At 40.6% G+C, this 18,156-nt stretch overlaps 1 protein-coding gene across 1 annotated transcript in view; it reads right to left on the bottom strand.

Annotated features, from left to right (window-relative positions):
* Window positions 1-18,156, bottom strand: part of rars2 (arginyl-tRNA synthetase 2, mitochondrial) — a 39,440-nt gene that overhangs the window by 2,007 nt on the left and 19,277 nt on the right. The window contains exons 10-19 of the mRNA XM_034162417.1: window positions 16,564-16,670; window positions 16,257-16,352; window positions 15,830-15,890; window positions 14,801-14,877; window positions 5,460-5,584; window positions 3,304-3,371; window positions 3,036-3,145; window positions 1,644-1,739; window positions 1,482-1,556; window positions 1,295-1,358 (exon numbers count right to left, since the gene is read on the bottom strand). Coding sequence (XP_034018308.1) covers window positions 1,295-1,358; window positions 1,482-1,556; window positions 1,644-1,739; window positions 3,036-3,145; window positions 3,304-3,371; window positions 5,460-5,584; window positions 14,801-14,877; window positions 15,830-15,890; window positions 16,257-16,352; window positions 16,564-16,670 — 879 coding nt within the window. The remainder of the gene's footprint in view (window positions 1-1,294; window positions 1,359-1,481; window positions 1,557-1,643; window positions 1,740-3,035; window positions 3,146-3,303; window positions 3,372-5,459; window positions 5,585-14,800; window positions 14,878-15,829; window positions 15,891-16,256; window positions 16,353-16,563; window positions 16,671-18,156) is intronic.

The raw sequence follows: 18,156 nt of genomic DNA on the forward strand, positions 1-18,156 counted from the left end.
CATGCAGGCCTCTCACTCGCGGCCAGCTCCAGATATTTTTGCAGAGAAGCTCCAGTATGCCTCCTAAGAAAATTGGCAGCGGCAAGGACTTACCAAGAGGTCTGGTTCAGAAGCAGAGGGTAGCCCTGTGGTGGAGACGGAGCAACACGTTGAGGAGGCGAAAAAGGAAAGGGAAGAAAAGGCTGAGTATCTCCCTCCCCCTGCAGTGACAGAGGCTTCAGCCTATTATACTCTGGGGGCGGTGCCTATATGCAGAAGTTCCTGGAGTAACGCAGGATTTGCCTGGATAAATCCAGCGGTACACAGGGCATTATCGGCGGCAGTAGAACACCGCCGTTCTCACGCGCGTCTTAACCTGCGATTGTAAAGGATAGAACTGGGTATTAACCCCCGTTGCCTAACGTGTGCCGGATGCTACAGCGTCAAAACGCCGCTTTATTCGGCGGATTTAGCGGCGTTTTATCCGCGTATTTGCAGCTGTTACGTCGGTCAAAACGCCGGCGAAATGCTCCACCCCTTTCCACCGCGAAAACAGCCGGAACTACCGCGAACTTCGGCCTACGTACTACCCGCCGACAAAACTGTCTGTGTAAACCATGCTTTAGGGTGATGCAGCACAAACACTGCCGGTTCCACGCTTTCAGGAGAAGAAACTCGCTTTTTGTTCACAAAGGGAACAGATAGAATCTGTGGTTAAATCTTTTTTTTTTTTTTGAAGACCATTCTCAAGCTGTGATCTGCTTTACTTATGCTCTGTCCCAGAGGGACTCCTTTAAAAAAAACTCATTTCACCTCCCTAGTCAAAGTTTCTTTGGTAAATCTGTACATCTAATAAGTAACAATAGTCATGTGTGACTCTAAACTTGCAAAACACATTTTAACGATTTTGATGTATTCACCATCAAAGTACACAAAAACACTGATTTCACACTATAACGTGTGACCTATTAACGTGTGTGTGTGGTTTAACAATAAAGAGAATACAAAAGTTGTAAAACCAGAAGGTGTTGAGGGGGAAAACTGGCCAGCAGATTAAATGTAATTATCATCCTCCTACTACTGCAGTTACATAGTACCACATACTCACAATAGTGAGTCAGAAAAAACAAAAAGGACAAGACAACATGAAAGACAAGTCAAAGGCTGTGTTCGTCTGCCTCATGTCATCATCATATGCTATTTGTGGAATTTTTCAGACTGGTGAGTCGATTAATCCTGTGCTTGCCCTGCTCATAGTGTACAGTGTTGCCTTTAAGTAAAATTTATGTAAACATTTATTACAGCATTTTTCTACCTGTGCAACATCCTGAGGACTTCCTTTAACTGGCAGCTCTCTGTGTGCTGAAGCAATCAAGTGGCTAATGTGGGGACACAGATATTTGTTCAGTACATTTATGGCAACACTGAATTATCAGTAAACACAGCTGCTGCAAACATGTAAAAGTCACAGATCAACCTATCGGGACTGACATGATCCTTACCACAGCTTGATCAAAAAGGTGATGAGATGTTTAGGTTGCAGATCTTGTGCCGACTGGTACAGCACCTCGTCATAGCTGCAGAGAGGATTTAATTGGCAAAACGTGCTGCAATGTCACAATTATAAGTCAACATGATTCAGCGGGTTTTTATGGTTTACTGACTGAAGGAGGTGCTGCAGGATGGAGATGCTCGTCTGATCAAGAAGAAGTGATGGATCAAAAGTCAGTGTGTCTATTCCTCCATTCATTCGTAATAAGCTTTAAGAACCAAACAATAAAACAAATTCACAAGACTGCATTTTTCTGACTTTTTCTCAAGTTATTACACAATTTTTATGAACAATCTGCAGTGGGGGGAGGGCGTTTGACTCTGATGTCTTTAGGATGTGGCATCACTGAAGGCTGACACCTCTGCAAACACACTACATCCATGATGCAGCTGGAGCCTGTTAACCAAAGAAGAACAATTTCCTAAAGTCATCTGAGGGGCCGCTGCATTATAGAAATATACATCATATGCATACTACTCGCTCACTTATTTCTACTCCGTATTACAGTAACTGTTGGGTCCAATGTTCTAAGCTACAAGTTCTTCAGAATGTATCAAGTAGCCGAGTTGGATTCTCCCATCTGAAGAATGCAGCGTGAAATCTAAACAGGAACGTTTTCAATTCTACATCTGATTACTGCCACTAAAGACGCTCATGTGAACACTGCAGCTGCAGGATTTAGCTTCCTCATATCCTGGAAGCTTTATTTATTAAAAATAAAAAACCTCATGAAGCCAAATGAAACAGATGGGAGGAGAATCCACACTCGTGATGTCACCCATGCAATGAGAAACATTTTGAATGTAGTTAGACACAGTACAATCCACCAATCAAATGAATGGACTGGTTTTCTGACTGTGTGGTTGCCATCCAGGACTCAAAGTGGTTCTGCGGATTCAAAGTTGTTCCAGTGCCTGCTCCCAGACTTAATCAAATAAGAAGAGTCTGGGTATCATATAAAACTGATCACCTCCAGTTTAAACCAGAATACTCTCAGAGCACAATGTACCCTGCTGGCTAATGCTGCCTTGGTAAAAGTGCTTGGTACATTCTGATGACATCTATTTTGTCAACACCCATAATTGATTTGAACTTCTATCTGTTCTAACCTGTTTATTCAAACTCTGGACTAAAAAACATAAAAGGAATTTTCTATTATGCGCCATAACTGCATGCTAACCCACTCAATGAAACTGACAGTGTAGATTTATTAATCAAGGGCCATAACTCTGGTAAAATTGGCCCAAGTCTAATGATATAATATGTGCATTACCAACCTATAACAAGGATTTGTACGAAGTTTCACGAAATTCCTTCTAAAAAGTGTGAGAGGAGTTGATTTCAAAACACTAATACCCTTTTTGGGATGGATGGACAGACAGACGTAAACCACCATGACAATCACCCTTCGAGCCTTCACCCAGCAGGGGATAAAAACTGTCCATATGGCACATAAATGATAGACATACCATCTCACAGTGTTTCAACAACTTATGATCAGAACCTGCAAAGTCGTGAGTGTGTGTACTGTAGGAAGACACCCGTGTCTCCTTTAGCCTGCAGCATTCTGGTCCAGTCAAACTTGTAGTCCGACAGCAGCGGACCTTTGAAGTCCTGAAACAAAGTGGAATGAACACATTATGAAGAGGTTCCTTCAAACATAAAAATGACCTGCACACATTCCCAATTTTTAAGAGTAAAAACAAAGCTAAACCTGATGTAACTATATCATTACTGGAGGTCAGGCTTAAAGTAGTTGCAGGAATATTTACCTGAACTATTAATGCGCTGATTCCCACTTTCTCTGCAGTTTCCTCTGGATTGTCCATTTTCTTTGTTGCTGTAGAATGTAGAAAGACAAACACACTCACTGATCTCACTGCATAGCATAATATGCTAATTTTCACTGCTGCAAAACGTTGGAATACTTGGTACTTCACACATTTTAATAGTGTTATGCCATTTCAAATACAAAAAATGCACCAACTAAAAATTTCTAAAATTATCTTCCTTAAACTCAAAAGCAAATCTCTACAAGTTGATATAAATTAATTAAAAATATAAAAGCCAAGATGATGGCTGCATAAGTAATGGGAAACTTTGGTATAATACCTGTAAATAATCAGTTTTATTGCCACATTTCTTCAGACAAGTCAGGGGATGGACACATAAACATTTCCAAGTCACCAAATATGTCTTGGGCTTTATTTACGTCCAGAAATACAAACAGTATGGCACTCTGTGGTAAATCTACATGGAACAGCCAGTTCTCAAAAACTGAGTGAGGAAAGCCACCCAGACAACCCAGAAGATGTTATAGGCTACTGTGGATTCTGTGATTTGAGAAATTGTGCATAGCGCATGTTTTGCATTTTGTATCCTCAGATATACAGCTTTATTATATATAGAGGAGGATTTTCTTATAAAGACCTGAAAGTTCAGCTACAATTTGCCAGAAGGTACATCTGAGTTGCAGTCCTAGAGTTGATGTTTTGGTGAAAGAAAATCCTACCACGTCCACAGCATTATGGAACCACATGGCAGCCACTCAGGCAGACAACTAGTCCATCCCAACATCTCCAAAGTAACCATCTATCTGCCGCAGCAGGGAGAAACATGGCTTGGCTTACTCCAGCCACTGGGGTCCTCAACACTGAGACACCTGCATGCTGGATCATACACAAAATGTCCAAAATGTTGATGTGATCAAGACTGTAGTCATATAATATTCCCACCACATTTGGAGGAGGAAATTCTTCCAGCAGTTTTTGATTTATGTTGTCCACACTTGGCACTTGGCTGCAGTGTAATGTGGAGTTGCGTCAAGAAGGGCATCCAGCGTAAAAATTGTGCCAAATCAACATGTAGATCCACAATGGATCTGCTGTGGCGACCCCAAGTGAAACAACAAGGGAACAGCCGAAGGGACTTACACACACGCACAAGTGAAAACACCACCCTGCTGTCCTCATTTCACAGACATGATAATAAAAGAGAGTAGCTCAAAATAAACAAAATATTTGTGATAAATCTAAAAAAAAAATGTCCCATGGAATTGTTATGAATTTGTAAAGAGTAATAACAGCGCAATTATCTCCCCTTGAAGATGTTAGACTGGAATTATTTTCCTTCATACACATCTTCATATGGTGTGCTACCACTGTGAAGTTTCACTGAAATTCAACAAGTTTTAGGGAAGTATTGAGTGGGAGGTAAATAATATCAATCACCTGGAAGTAAATGCATAGAGTAACTAGAAAAAAAGAGAGATAATGAATACTCATCGAATGCTTAAAGAATATTTATGAGTTGAAAGATGGAACGTTCTATCTTTCAATGAATGCAAATATTCTTACCACTACACTCAAACATTCATTATTTGTTTTATATTACACCTAAATAGATCTGTGTCACATATTTATGAACTTGGCCAATTCTTTATCTGACAACATTTCTGTGGTCACTTAAAGATGTCCCCAAGAACAATGCATAAGTTTTTAATCGGCTTAATGGTGTACTGGATTCAGCTTTGTTGTACAAATGGACACATTTTTACAACAAGGTAGTGAAGTCGTACAGTGATGCAAAACATATGGGACTACAATGAACAGTAAATGGAACCAAATTGCAAGAAAAGTTACTTAAATCATACAATGGATTATTTTTGGATACAATGGGAAAATAATCATTGTCACATGACATACAATCTACCAAGGAAAATGACAAGGGTCTATTTAGGTTTTATAGAAATACAACTGTTCAATATAATGCAGTGTTACTAATAAATACACTGCATGACCATGAAACAGAAGTGCTATTCAGTGTAAAACACAAAAATGGGAAACATAGGGTGGGAAATTGTCACGAGACTTCCAACCTTGGATTGTGAGCACTTCAAATATAGCAACAACTTGCATAGAGGCTTTACTTTTTGTCTGGCTCATGTTGTGCAGCATTCTGGCTCGAGTCTCATCAAGGACATCCTCCAAAAACACTACGTCCCCAGTCCTGGTTTTCATACCCTGCACCAGGCCAAAGGGCACATGCTGGCACCTGTGAAGAGCATCAACACATCACATCTTCAGGAACAGAATGACCTTACTTGGGTGAAGCACCTGGAGGCAACCTTGATGTGATTTGGCGCTATTTAAATGAAAATAAATTGAAAATCATGCTGGCTTAATAACATAGCATGAAAATAAACTTGCTGATGCTTGAAACCTTGCAAACCATCATTGTGAAGAACAGTTCTCTGTGTTGACTGATCTGTTGACAGGTGAGTGTCATGATTGGGTATAATATTGTCTAATCATCATCTTGATATGCCACACCTGTGAAGTGGGATGGATTATCTCAGCAAAGAATAAATGCTCACTAACAGATTTAGACAGGTTTGTGAAAAATATTTGAGAGAAATTGGTCTTTTGTGTATACAGAAAATGTTTCAGCTTCTTTGAGTTCAGCTCATGAAAATGGGAGCAAAAACAAAAGCCTTTATATTTTTATTCAGTGTGTAGACACACACACATACATAGAGCAGGTAAAATACAGGAAATAATACCACCATTTTTCTCATTTGTCTCATTTTGGGAGGAAAAACGTTTTAGTCAACTGTAGTTTATTGCCTGTATTACAACAATAAATATATTTCTAAAAGTGCTCTTGACATGAAATTGTCATCAGATGTAAATTATGTGTAATAATGTGAAATGACACAGGAAAAGGCCACTTGACGAAAGGGAGGTGCTAAAAGGCATGGAAAACCAAGACACCAGCTGAAACTGATCAATAATTTGAAAGTATTCCTGCCCCTTGTCAGTGCAAATTAAAATTAGCTGGTTCAGTCACAACAGATGGCCTATAAAAATGTGTCTCATTACCAAGGTGTAACACAAGAAACATCGCATAATGGGTAAAAGCAAACAGCTCTCAAGAGTTTTGCAACCCTATTGTAAAACATACTGATGGCACAGGTTCCAGAAGGATGTCTAAACTTCTGAATGTTCCAGTGAGCACTGTTGGGGCCATAATCTGGAAATGGAAAGAACATCATTTCACCGTTTCACACAAGAGCTGTGTTCGGGTATGCGGCAGTAAGTCAGACTCATTTTCGGTGGGGGTTGGCCTCCGTCAGGGCTGCGCCTTGTCACCAATCCTGCATGTGATATTCACGGATAGGATATCAAGGCATAGTCGGGAGGAGGAGGGTCTTCAGTTTGGTGGGCTCAGGGTCTCATCACTGCTTTTAGCAGATGATGTGGTCCTGTTGGCCTCATTGGCCTGTGATCTCCAACATTCACTGGATTGGTTTTCAGCCAAGTGTGAAGCAGCTGGGATGAGGATCAGCACCTCTAAATCTGAGCCCATGGTTCTCATGGCCTACTCTGGGTAGGGAATGTGGTCTTGCACCAAATGGAGTTCGAGTACTTTGGGGTCTTGTTCACAAGTGAGGGGACACTGGAGCATGAGACTGGCTGGAGAATCTGCGCAGCAGGGAAAAGGGAGCTGAGCCAAAAGGCAAAGCTCTCGAGCTACTGGTCAATCTTCGTTCTTACTCTCACCTATGATCATGAGGGTTGGGTTATGACCGAAAGAACTAGATTGCGGGTACAAGCTGCTGAAATGGGTTTCCTCGGGAGGGTGGCTGGCGTCTTCCTTAGCAATAGGGTGAGAAGCTCAGTCATCCGTGAGGAGCTTGGTGTAGAGCCACTGCTCCCTCGTGTTGAAAGGAGCCAGATGAGGTGGTTCAGGCATTTGGTAAGGAGGCCCCCTGGGCGCCTCCCTAGGGAGGTGTTCCACGCACATCCATCTGGGAGGAGACCCTGGGGAAGACCCAGGATTCAAAGGAGAGATTACATCTCCACACTGGCCTGGGAACGCCTTGGGATCCCTCAGTCAGAGGTGGCTAATGTGGCCCAGGAAAGGGAAGTCTGGGGTCCCTTGCTAGAGCTGTTGCCCCCGTGAGCCGATCCCTTATAAACTGTTGAAGATGAGGAATGAGTGAATTGTTTCAAAGAATAAGTAAAAATAAGTAATGCACTCAACCGCCATAGCCTGTATGGACACTCATCAAGCAAGACTCCATTGCTGAAGAAAAAGTATGTTGAAGCTCGTTTAAAATTTGCTAAACAACATTTAGACAAATCTGTGAAATACTGGGAGAATATAGTTTGGTCAAATGAGACCAAAATTATACTCTTTGGATGCCATAAATACACACCATAAATGGCACTGCACATCACCTCAAAAACATAACACTAAGTTTGGAGGTGGAAACATGAGGATGTGGGGCTGTTTGTCAGCATACGGCACTGGCAAACTTCATATAATGTAGGGAAGGATTAATGGAAAAATGTACCAAGACATTCTTGATAAAAAAAATCTGCCAGGATGATGAAGATGAAACGAGGGTTGACATTTCAGCAAGACAATGATCCCAAACACACAGCCAAAGAAACTGGTTTTAGAGAATGAAAATAAAGTTGCTAGAATGGCCCAGCTAATCACCTAACGAATCCAATAAAAATCTATGAAACGAACTAAAGACCAATATATAGAACTACAGAACCTTCAAGACTTGAAGATTGTTTGTGTAGAAGAAAGGGCTAAAATCACACCTGAGCAATGCATGTGACTAGTTTCTCCATAAAGGAGGCATCTTGAAGTCAACAAAGGCTTTTTTTACGAAGTACTAAATACATTTCAGTAAGTGTGTTCAATACTTTTTCCCTGTGTCATTCCATTTTATTAAACACACATAACTTAATTTCTGTACTTCTTTGTTTTGGTTTCTTTTTATTGTGTGTGTGTGTGTGTGTGTGTGTGTGTGTGTGTGTGTGTGTGTGTGTGTGTGTGTGTATATATACGAGGTCTGTCAATAAAGTATAGGTCCTTTTTATTTTTTTCAAAAACTATATGGATTTCATTTATATGTTTTTACGTCAGACATGCTTGAACCCTCGTGCGCATGCGTGAGTTTTTCCACGCCTGTCGGTGACGTCATTTGCCTGTGAGCACTCCTTGTGGGAGGAGTCGTCCAGCCCCTCGTCAAAATTCCTTTGTCTGAGAAGTTGCTGAGAGACTGGCGCTTTGTTTGATCAAAATTTTGTCTAAACCTGTGAGACACATCGAAGTGGACACGGTTCGAAAAATTAAGCTGGTTTTCGGTGAAAATTTTAACGGCTGATGAGAGATTTTGAGGTGATACTGTCGCTTTAAGGACTTCCCACGGAGCGAGATGTCGTGCAGCACTCCCAGGCACCGTCGTCAGCCTGTTTCAAGCTGAAAACCTCCACATTTCAGGCTCTATTGATCCAGGACGTCGTGAGAGAACAGAGAAGTTTCAGAAGAAGTCGGTTTCAGCATTTTATCCGGATATTCTGGTGGTTGGCTCTCACTGCGGTATTGTATCACTTCCTGTTCCGGAGCACAGCGGTGTTTTTCTGTATCTGTTTAATCTGCGCAGTTAGATTGATCTAGTTATCTAGATAACGATTTGTTTCCCCAGTGTAATCTTAACGTGCCTTAACTAAAGCACTCCCTCTGCTGAATCACCTCTAAATTATTTACACATTATTCACTTTGCGTGTTTTTAGGAATCCGCTAGCTTAGCGCAGCTACTAGCTCTTAGCCGATTTAGCATGGCGGCTTCTCCTGTCTCTCCCGCACTTTTCTGCTCTGGGTGTGAAATGTTTAGTTATTCCTCGGCCTCCTTTAGCAGTAATGGTACTTGTAATAAGTGTAGCTTATTCGTAGCTTTGGAGGCCAGGCTGGGCGAATTGGAGACTCGGCTCCGCACCGTGGAATATTCTACAGCTAGCCAGGCCCCTGTAGTCGGTGCGGACCAAGGTAGCTTAGCCGCCGTTAGTTCCCCTCTGGCAGATCCCGAGCAGCCGGGAAAGCAGGCCGACTGGGTGACTGTGAGGAGGAAGCGTAGTTCTAAACAGAAGCCCCGTGTACACTGCCAACCCGTTCACATTTCTAACCGTTTTTCCCCACTCGGCGACACACCCGCCGAGGATCAAACTCTGGTTATTGGCGACTCTGTTGAAATGTGAAGTTAGCGACACCAGCAACCATAGTCAATTGTCTTCCGGGTGCCAGAGCAGGCGACATTGAAGGAAATTTGAAACTGCTGGCTAAGGCTAAGCGTAAATTTGGTAAGATTGTAATTCACGTCGGCAGTAATGACACCCGGTTACGCCAATCGGAGGTCACTAAAATTAACATTGAATCGGTGTGTAACTTTGCAAAAACAATGTCGGACTCTGTAGTTTTCTCTGGGCCCCTCCCCAATTGGACCGGGAGTGACATGTTTAGCCGCATGTTCTCCTTGAATTGCTGGCTGTCTGAGTGGTGTCCAAAAAATGAGGTGGGCTTCATAGATAATTGGCAAAGCTTCTGGGGAAAACCTGGTCTTGTTAGGAGAGACGGCATCCATCCCACTTTGGATGGAGCAGCTCTCATTTCTAGAAATCTGGCCAATTTTCTTAAATCCTCCAAACCGTGACTATCCAGGGTTGGGACCAGGAAGCAGAGTTGTAGTCTTACACACCTCTCTGCAGCTTCTCTCCCCCTGCCATCCCCTCATTACCCCATCCCCGTAGAGACGGTGCCTGCTCCCAGACCACCAATAACCAGTAAAAATCTATTTAAGCATAAAAATTCAAAAAGAAAAAATAATATAGCACCTTCAACTGCACCACAGACTAAAACAGTTAAATGTGGTCTATTAAACATTAGGTCTCTCTCTTCTAAGTCCCTGTTGGTAAATGATATAATAATTGATCAACATATTGATTTATTCTGCCTTACAGAAACCTGGTTACAGCAGGATGAATATGTTAGTTTAAATGAGTCAACACCCCCGAGTCACACTAACTGTCAGAATGCTCGTAGCACGGGCCGGGGCGGAGGATTAGCAGCAATCTTCCATTCCAGCTTATTAATTAATCAAAAACCCAGACAGAGCTTTAATTCATTTGAAAGCTTGACTCTTAGTCTTGTCCATCCAAATTGGAAGTCCCAAAAAACAGTTTTATTTGTTATTATCTATTGTCCACCTGGTCGTTACTGTGAGTTTCTCTGTGAATTTTCAGACCTTTTGTCTGACTTAGTGCTTAGCTCAGATAAGATAATTATAGTGGGTGATTTTAACATCCACACAGATGCTGAGAATGACAGCCTCAACACTGCATTTAATCTATTATTAGACTCTATTGGCTTTGCTCAAAATGTAAATGAGTCCACCCACCACTTTAATCATATCTTAGATCTTGTTCTGACTTATGGTATGGAAATAGAAGACTTAACAGTATTCCCTGAAAACTCCCTTCTGTCTGATCATTTCTTAATAACATTTACATTTACTCTGATGGACTACCCAGCAGTGGGGAATAAGTTTCATTACACTAGAAGTCTTTCAGAAAGCGCTGTAACTAGGTTTAAGGATATGATTCCTTCTTTATGTTCTCTAATGCCATATACCAACACAGTGCAGAGTAGCTACCTAAACTCTGTAAGTGAGATAGAGTATCTCGTCAATAGTTTTACATCCTCATTGAAGACAACTTTGGATGCTGTAGCTCCTCTGAAAAAGAGAGCTTTAAATCAGAAGTGCCTGACTCCGTGGTATAACTCACAAACTCGCAGCTTAAAGCAGATAACCCGTAAGTTGGAGAGGAAATGGCATCTCACTAATTTAGAAGATCTTCATTTAGCCTGGAAAAAGAGTCTGTTGCTCTATAAGAAAGCCCTCCGTAAAGCTAGGACATCTTTCTACTCATCACTAATTGAAGAAAATAAGAACAACCCCAGGTTTCTTTTCAGCACTGTAGCCAGGCTGACAAAGAGTCAGAGCTCTATTGAGCTGAGTATTCCATTAACTTTAACTAGTAATGACTTCATGACTTTCTTTGCTAACAAAATTTTAACTATTAGAGAAAAAATTACTCATAACCATCCCAAAGACGTATCGTTATCTTTGGCTGCTTTCAGTGATGCCGGTATTTGGTTAGACTCTTTCTCTCCGATTGTTCTGTCTGAGTTATTTTCATTAGTTACTTCATCCAAACCATCAACATGTCTATTAGCCCCCATTCCTACCAGGCTGCTCAAGGAAGCCCTACCATTATTTAATGCTTCGATCTTAAATATGATCAATCTATCTTTATTAGTTGGCTATGTACCACAGGCTTTTAAGGTGGCAGTAATTAAACCATTACTTAAAAAGCCATCACTTGACCCAGCTATCTTAGCTAATTATAGGCCAATCTCCAACCTTCCTTTTCTCTCAAAAATTCTTGAAAGGGTAGTTGTAAAACAGCTAACTGATCATCTGCAGAGGAATGGTCTATTTGAAGAGTTTCAGTCAGGTTTTAGAATTCATCATAGTACAGAAACAGCATTAGTGAAGGTTACAAATGATCTTCTTATGGCCTCAGACAGTGGACTCATCTCTGTGCTTGTTCTGTTAGACCTCAGTGCTGCTTTTGATACTGTTGACCATAAAATTTTATTACAGAGATTAGAGCATGCCATAGGTATTAAAGGCACTGCGCTGCGGTGGTTTGAATCATATTTGTCTAATAGATTACAATTTGTTCATGTAAATGGGGAATCTTCTTCACAGACTAAGGTTAATTATGGAGTTCCACAAGGTTCTGTGCTAGGACCAATTTTATTCACTTTATACATGCTTCCCTTAGGCAGTATTATTAGATGGTATTGCTTAAATTTTCATTGTTACGCAGATGATACCCAGCTTTATCTATCCATGAAGCCAGAGGACACACACCAATTAGCTAAACTGCAGGATTGTCTTACAGACATAAAGACATGGATGACCTCTAATTTCCTGCTTTTAAACTCAGATAAAACTGAAGTTATTGTACTTGGCCCCACAAATCTTAGAAACATGGTGTCTAACCAGATCCTTACTCTGGATGGCATTACCCTGACCTCTAGTAATACTGTGAGAAATCTTGGAGTCATTTTTGATCAGGATATGTCATTCAAAGCGCATATTAAACAAATATGTAGGACTGCTTTTTTGCATTTACGCAATATCTCTAAAATTAGAAAGGTCTTGTCTCAGAGTGATGCTGAAAAACTAATTCATGCATTTATTTCCTCTAGGCTGGACTATTGTAATTCATTATTATCAGGTTGTCCTAAAAGTTCCCTGAAAAGCCTTCAGTTAATTCAAAATGCTGCAGCTAGAGTACTAACAGGGACTAGAAGGAGAGAGCATATCTCACCCATATTGGCCTCTCTTCATTGGCTTCCTGTTAATTCTAGCTTAGAATTTAAAATTCTTCTTCTTACTTATAAGGTTTTGAATAATCAGGTCCCATCTTATCTTAGGGACCTCGTAGTACCATATCACCCCAATAGAGTGCTTCGCTCTCAGACTGCAGGCTTACTTGTAGTTCCTAGGGTTTGTAAGAGTAGAATGGGAGGCAGAGCCTTCAGCTTTCAGGCTCCTCTCCTGTGGAACCAGCTCCCAATTCAGATCAGGGAGACAGACACCCTCTCTACTTTTAAGATTAGGCTTAAAACTTTCCTTTTTGCTAAAGCTTATAGTTAGGGCTGGATCAGGTGACCCTGAACCATCCCTTAGTTATGCTGCTATAGACTTAGACTGCTGGAGGGTTCCCATGATGCACTGTTTCTTTCTCTTTTTGCTCTGTATGCACCACTCTGCATTTAATCATTAGTGACCGATCTCTGCTCCCCTCCACAGCATGTCTTTTTCCTGGTTCTCTCCCTCAGCCCCAACCAGTCCCAGCAGAAGACTGCCCCTCCCTGAGCCTGGTTCTGCTGGAGGTTTCTTCCTGTTAAAAGGGAGTTTTTCCTTCCCGCTGTAGCCAAGTGCTTGCTCACAGGGGGTCGTTTTGACCGTTGGGGTTTTACATAATTATTGTATGGCCTTGCCTTACAATATAAAGCGCCTTGGGGCAACTGTTTGTTGTGATTTGGCGCTATATAAAAAAAAATTGATTGATTGATTGATTGATATTCCACTGTTAAAGATTTTTTTTAATGAAAGACGTGCGGACGGATTGCAGCGTCGGCTCGCAGCCGCCGCGACGCTCCGCCACAGGAAAAACACCTCCGTTGGAAGCCTTAAGGACAAGTTGGAACATGTCCAGCTGTTAAACAATTTCTCATATACTCACTCCACTGAAAGCCATCAAAAGCCGCCTGGATTTTACAAATGGTTATCAACACGGAGGTGTTTTTCCTGTGCCGCCGCCGGCTGCGTCCGCACGTCTTTCATTAAAAAAATCTCCTTTAACAGTGGAATATCCGGATAAAATGCTGAAACCGACTTCTTCTGAAACTTCTCTGTTCTCTCATGACGTCCTGGATCAATAGAGCCTGAAATGTGGAGGTTTTCAGCTTGAAGCAGGCTGACGACGGCGCCTGAGAGCGCTGCGCAACGTCTCACACCGTGGGAAGTCCTTAAAGCGACAGTATCACCTCAAAATCTCTCATCAGCCGTTAAAATTTTCACTGAAAACCAGCTTAATTTTTCGAACCGTGTCCACTTCGCTGTGTCTCACAGGTTTAGAAAAAATTTTGATCAAACAAAGCGCCAGTCTCTCAGCAACTTCTCAGACAAAGGAATTCTGACGAGGGGCTGGACGACTCCTCCCACAAGGAGTGCTCACAGGCGAATGACGTCACCGACAGGCGTGGAAAAACTCACGCATGCGCACGAGGGTTCAAGCATGTCTGACGTAAAAACATATGAATGAAATCCATATAGTTTTTGAAAAAAATAAAAAGGACCTATACTTTATTGACAGCCCTCAAATATATATATATATATATATATGAACATGTTTCTCAGTATTTTCCCAGTAATTGCTCTAATAAAAGACGATTTGATTTAATGATTCGACAAATTATTAGTAGCCAATATATTTTATTCATAAGCTGTTTTTTTTATAAAGATTAAGCCTAAACAAACCAACTAAAATAGTTAGGTATTGTCATTTGGTAGATTTTTATATACTTCATTAACTTCATTTTATAAATGTATTAAAACATGGTGTGCTACTGTTATTTTGGGAACTTTTGGTTAGATCAGAGTGGATTTATTCATGGGGACTGTGCTACTAATGGTTTAAACTTGTGTGGTGACCTGACGTTTGTGCTTACTCAGCTTAAATGCACATCTGAGCCATTCCAGTGTGACAAATGTGTTACAATTACATAACCCCAGAAGGGGGAAAATATCTTTAAATACAGAAATAATAGTACCTGTCAGCCCAAGAATGCCCCATAGCAATCAGGATTTGGAACAACTGGTGAAAGTGGTTTGCTTGACTTTTATCCGTCTTCAAAAGAAAGAAAGAAAACTCCAACTAATAAATCACACAATATCAGCTTTACTAAAAATTTAAACATAATGGGACACTGATTTTGCTTTTCAGGTCACAAGTGCAGAAAATCAGAATGGGGCAGCGTAGCTTGTTTGAACCACTGTGTGATATTCCAGATCTGACCATTTCTGGGGACAGCCTGCCAGTGCGCAACACAAACACAGCATCACTTCACACGGAAAGATGGTGTACTGTTTTGTTTTTGGCTGCAATCACCGAAGCAGTCGCGAAAAGGGCAGTTTTTTTTCAGTTCCCAGTGGAGAAGGGAAGACAAGGCAAATTGGAGAGGTTGTGTCGGTAAGTTTTAGCAAGATTTAATGGGGCTCTCCCCGGAAGTACAATTTTTGTGTCATTTGCTCTTTCATTAACCCCTTTATCACCCAGCCTCAAATGAGTCTATGGTGCCCAATAAACAGCTGAAGTTGACATGCAACAGAAAAAGAAACAGATACAGACATACAGAGTGTAAGATAGAGACGGACAACCACAATTTTCATGATAATGATCAACAAATACACACATTCAGCTTTTACTTTACTGTCTGTCCAAGAGTTCCAATTATTATTTCTATTAACAGTCCAGCATTCATTAATTCAGTCATAACATTTTAAAACACGCCTTCTTAGAGTAAAATAATAATAATAATAAAAATTACCAGAAAACACCAAAAATCAGCAAATGACCAAGATGTTATATGTTACAACCTGCTAATCACTTGTCCTTTGTAACAATGGTTTTGGTCATTTATTACTCCAGTTAACACTACCTTAGCAGCTGTACCAACTGTTGAATGAAAAGCTAATTAAACAGTTTCCTCAATAAGCGCCACTAAAAGAAATTTATTCAAAATAAATATGATAAGCACACTTAATTGGTGTAAGCGAGTATAACCCATGCATGTTCTTACCACATAAATCATCTCATCAAAATTGTATTTTTCTTTCCGATCAATGGCTGCAGCAATGTCTCTGAAACACACAAAATGCAGAAAACATCAAATACTGAAGGATGTGAAGATTTGTTTTGACATCTCATGAAAAACAAAATGGTCGGTTTTGTTGCTATAGCTGGATGTGTCACTCATCTGCCAACCAGGAAGAGTTTTAACATTTTAAGTTGTGAAATTTGTTAGTTTCTCTTTACAGATTTCTAACAAAATACAATACATAATAGTTCTTCTGAATGCCCCGCAAGACTTGTTTTATGAAGAACCAGCAGTATCCCAGCTTATAAGTTATCAACTTTACTGACTGAAACCACAAACTCTCGACCATGTCGATGTGTTTCTCTACATATTGTACTCATTTAAAGGAGCATTTCCTCCCGTGGCTAACCTGGTGATGTACAGACTTGTGCCATCACTGCGGAGCACTGCACACAGGCTGCTCATGTCTCCAGCAGAAGACAGATCCACTACACCAGTCCCTCTCCTGTCAGGAAAAGTTTCACAAAATTTAAGTTATACAAGATCAGTAGTGAGTTTCAGTCAAATTTAGTCTTAAACTAATCACTCCAAACAAAAGTAGCGATAACCAAGACAGTGCAGAAAGCTACACTGAAGTAGCTTAGACATATGAGAAGACTATATGTCAATAAAACAATACAGAGCCTGAATCAAGATCATTTCATGCTGTAGCATACTCAGTCTTCTTCAACAGGCCTTGGGTTTGCAATTGCCGCACTGCTTCCTGGGCTTGTTCTTGGTGAAAGGACTCTCCAGAGTAAATGTCAAACTGTATTCCCAGTCGCTAAAACAAAGTTTTAAATGACATGAACAGTTTTAAAAAATCATGCAATGCTTCACACAGAAACACAGTAATTATTTTCATTAGCTAAATCCATCCCTATGGCATAGGTTGCCAACATCAAATCAACAGCTAGATCTTCATTATGTTCCAAATTGACTTCAATCATTAAACATTATTTGCAGTTTCCCATTAGGTAATCTGACAGAATCAGGTCATCTCCTACAATGTGATGGTGTTTTTGACTTTAGCATTACTCTTCGTAAATGGCCTTTCCTCAGTTAGATCACACTTTGAACTTCAGGCTAGAGTGATGACTGGCAAGAAATGAAAAGGTAGAACAGCTCGCAATCCTCCTTGCAAGCTGTTCATTGCTTCATTCTTCATCATTCAATCTTCACTGCTTTTTCCTCCTGACAAAAGCAACATTTTCTCCAGTTTGGTTGTGATTTTAATCTTCCATTCATAATTTGATACTAAAGGCTGAGGATTTTTCCTGTTATTGTATTTCTCTCACTTTTCTGCATGACATACAGCTGCCCAACATCTAGCCCAATGAGTCATCCAAAGATGTTTAAATGTGGTACGATCTGTACTAGGGATGGGTATTGATAAGATTTTATCAATACCGATACCATTACCGATTCCGCTTATCGATCTGATTCCTTATCGATTCCTTATGGATACCTCTTGTGAATTTTCTGTGTACTAAAAGTAGGCTTTACAGGTTTTCTATGTCAACAACATTTTATTGAGTCTTAAAGTAAATAAATATGAAATTGGTCAATGTAAATTCTGGACATAATAAACTCTACATGGTGGATCCTTGATCTCTGGACATATATAGAAATAAACAAGATCTGTAGTTTTTGTCAAAAGCATTTCCTTTCAGACATTATTGGCATGAAAGTTTTTCCATACATTTGAGATGAGCTGCAAAATTCATTCATAAAGAATGCAGGATGTCTCACTTTGGGAGGAAAAAAAAATGTTTTAGTCAATTGTAGTTTATTGTCTGTATTACAGCATTTGGAAAGAGGTGTCATTTTATTTAAAGCGGCAATTCATTTTGAAGTTATTAATTCCAACCAGACTCTGTCTTGGCAGAGAGCCACGCAGTGTTTGAAGCTGTGCCAACGGAACGGACAACGATTCTCATTTCTTGACTGCAACAACAGTCCCAGTTAGTGACTTTAATCCACACAAAAGTGACTCACGATTGACACATTTTAATGGCTTTGAGAGAGGTTAAGAAGCAGACTTGCCGCTTCTGAAGAGCAGCGAATCAAAGAACCAACGAGCCAGCGGATTGAAGCATTGCTTCACTGGTTCACGCTTCAAAGTGGAGTCGCGCTGCAGAAGCAGTTGATTACAGACCTGCTGCAGGGTCTGTAATCAACAAAGACAAATAATCATTTTCCCGACAAACACCCTCAAAAACAATGGCCACTCTGAAGGACAGATAAGGGAATCGTTAAGCAAAAAGACT

This window comes from Thalassophryne amazonica, chromosome 21 (genome assembly GCF_902500255.1).
Source record: "Thalassophryne amazonica chromosome 21, fThaAma1.1, whole genome shotgun sequence".
Classification (NCBI taxonomy): Eukaryota; Metazoa; Chordata; class Actinopteri; order Batrachoidiformes; family Batrachoididae; genus Thalassophryne; species Thalassophryne amazonica.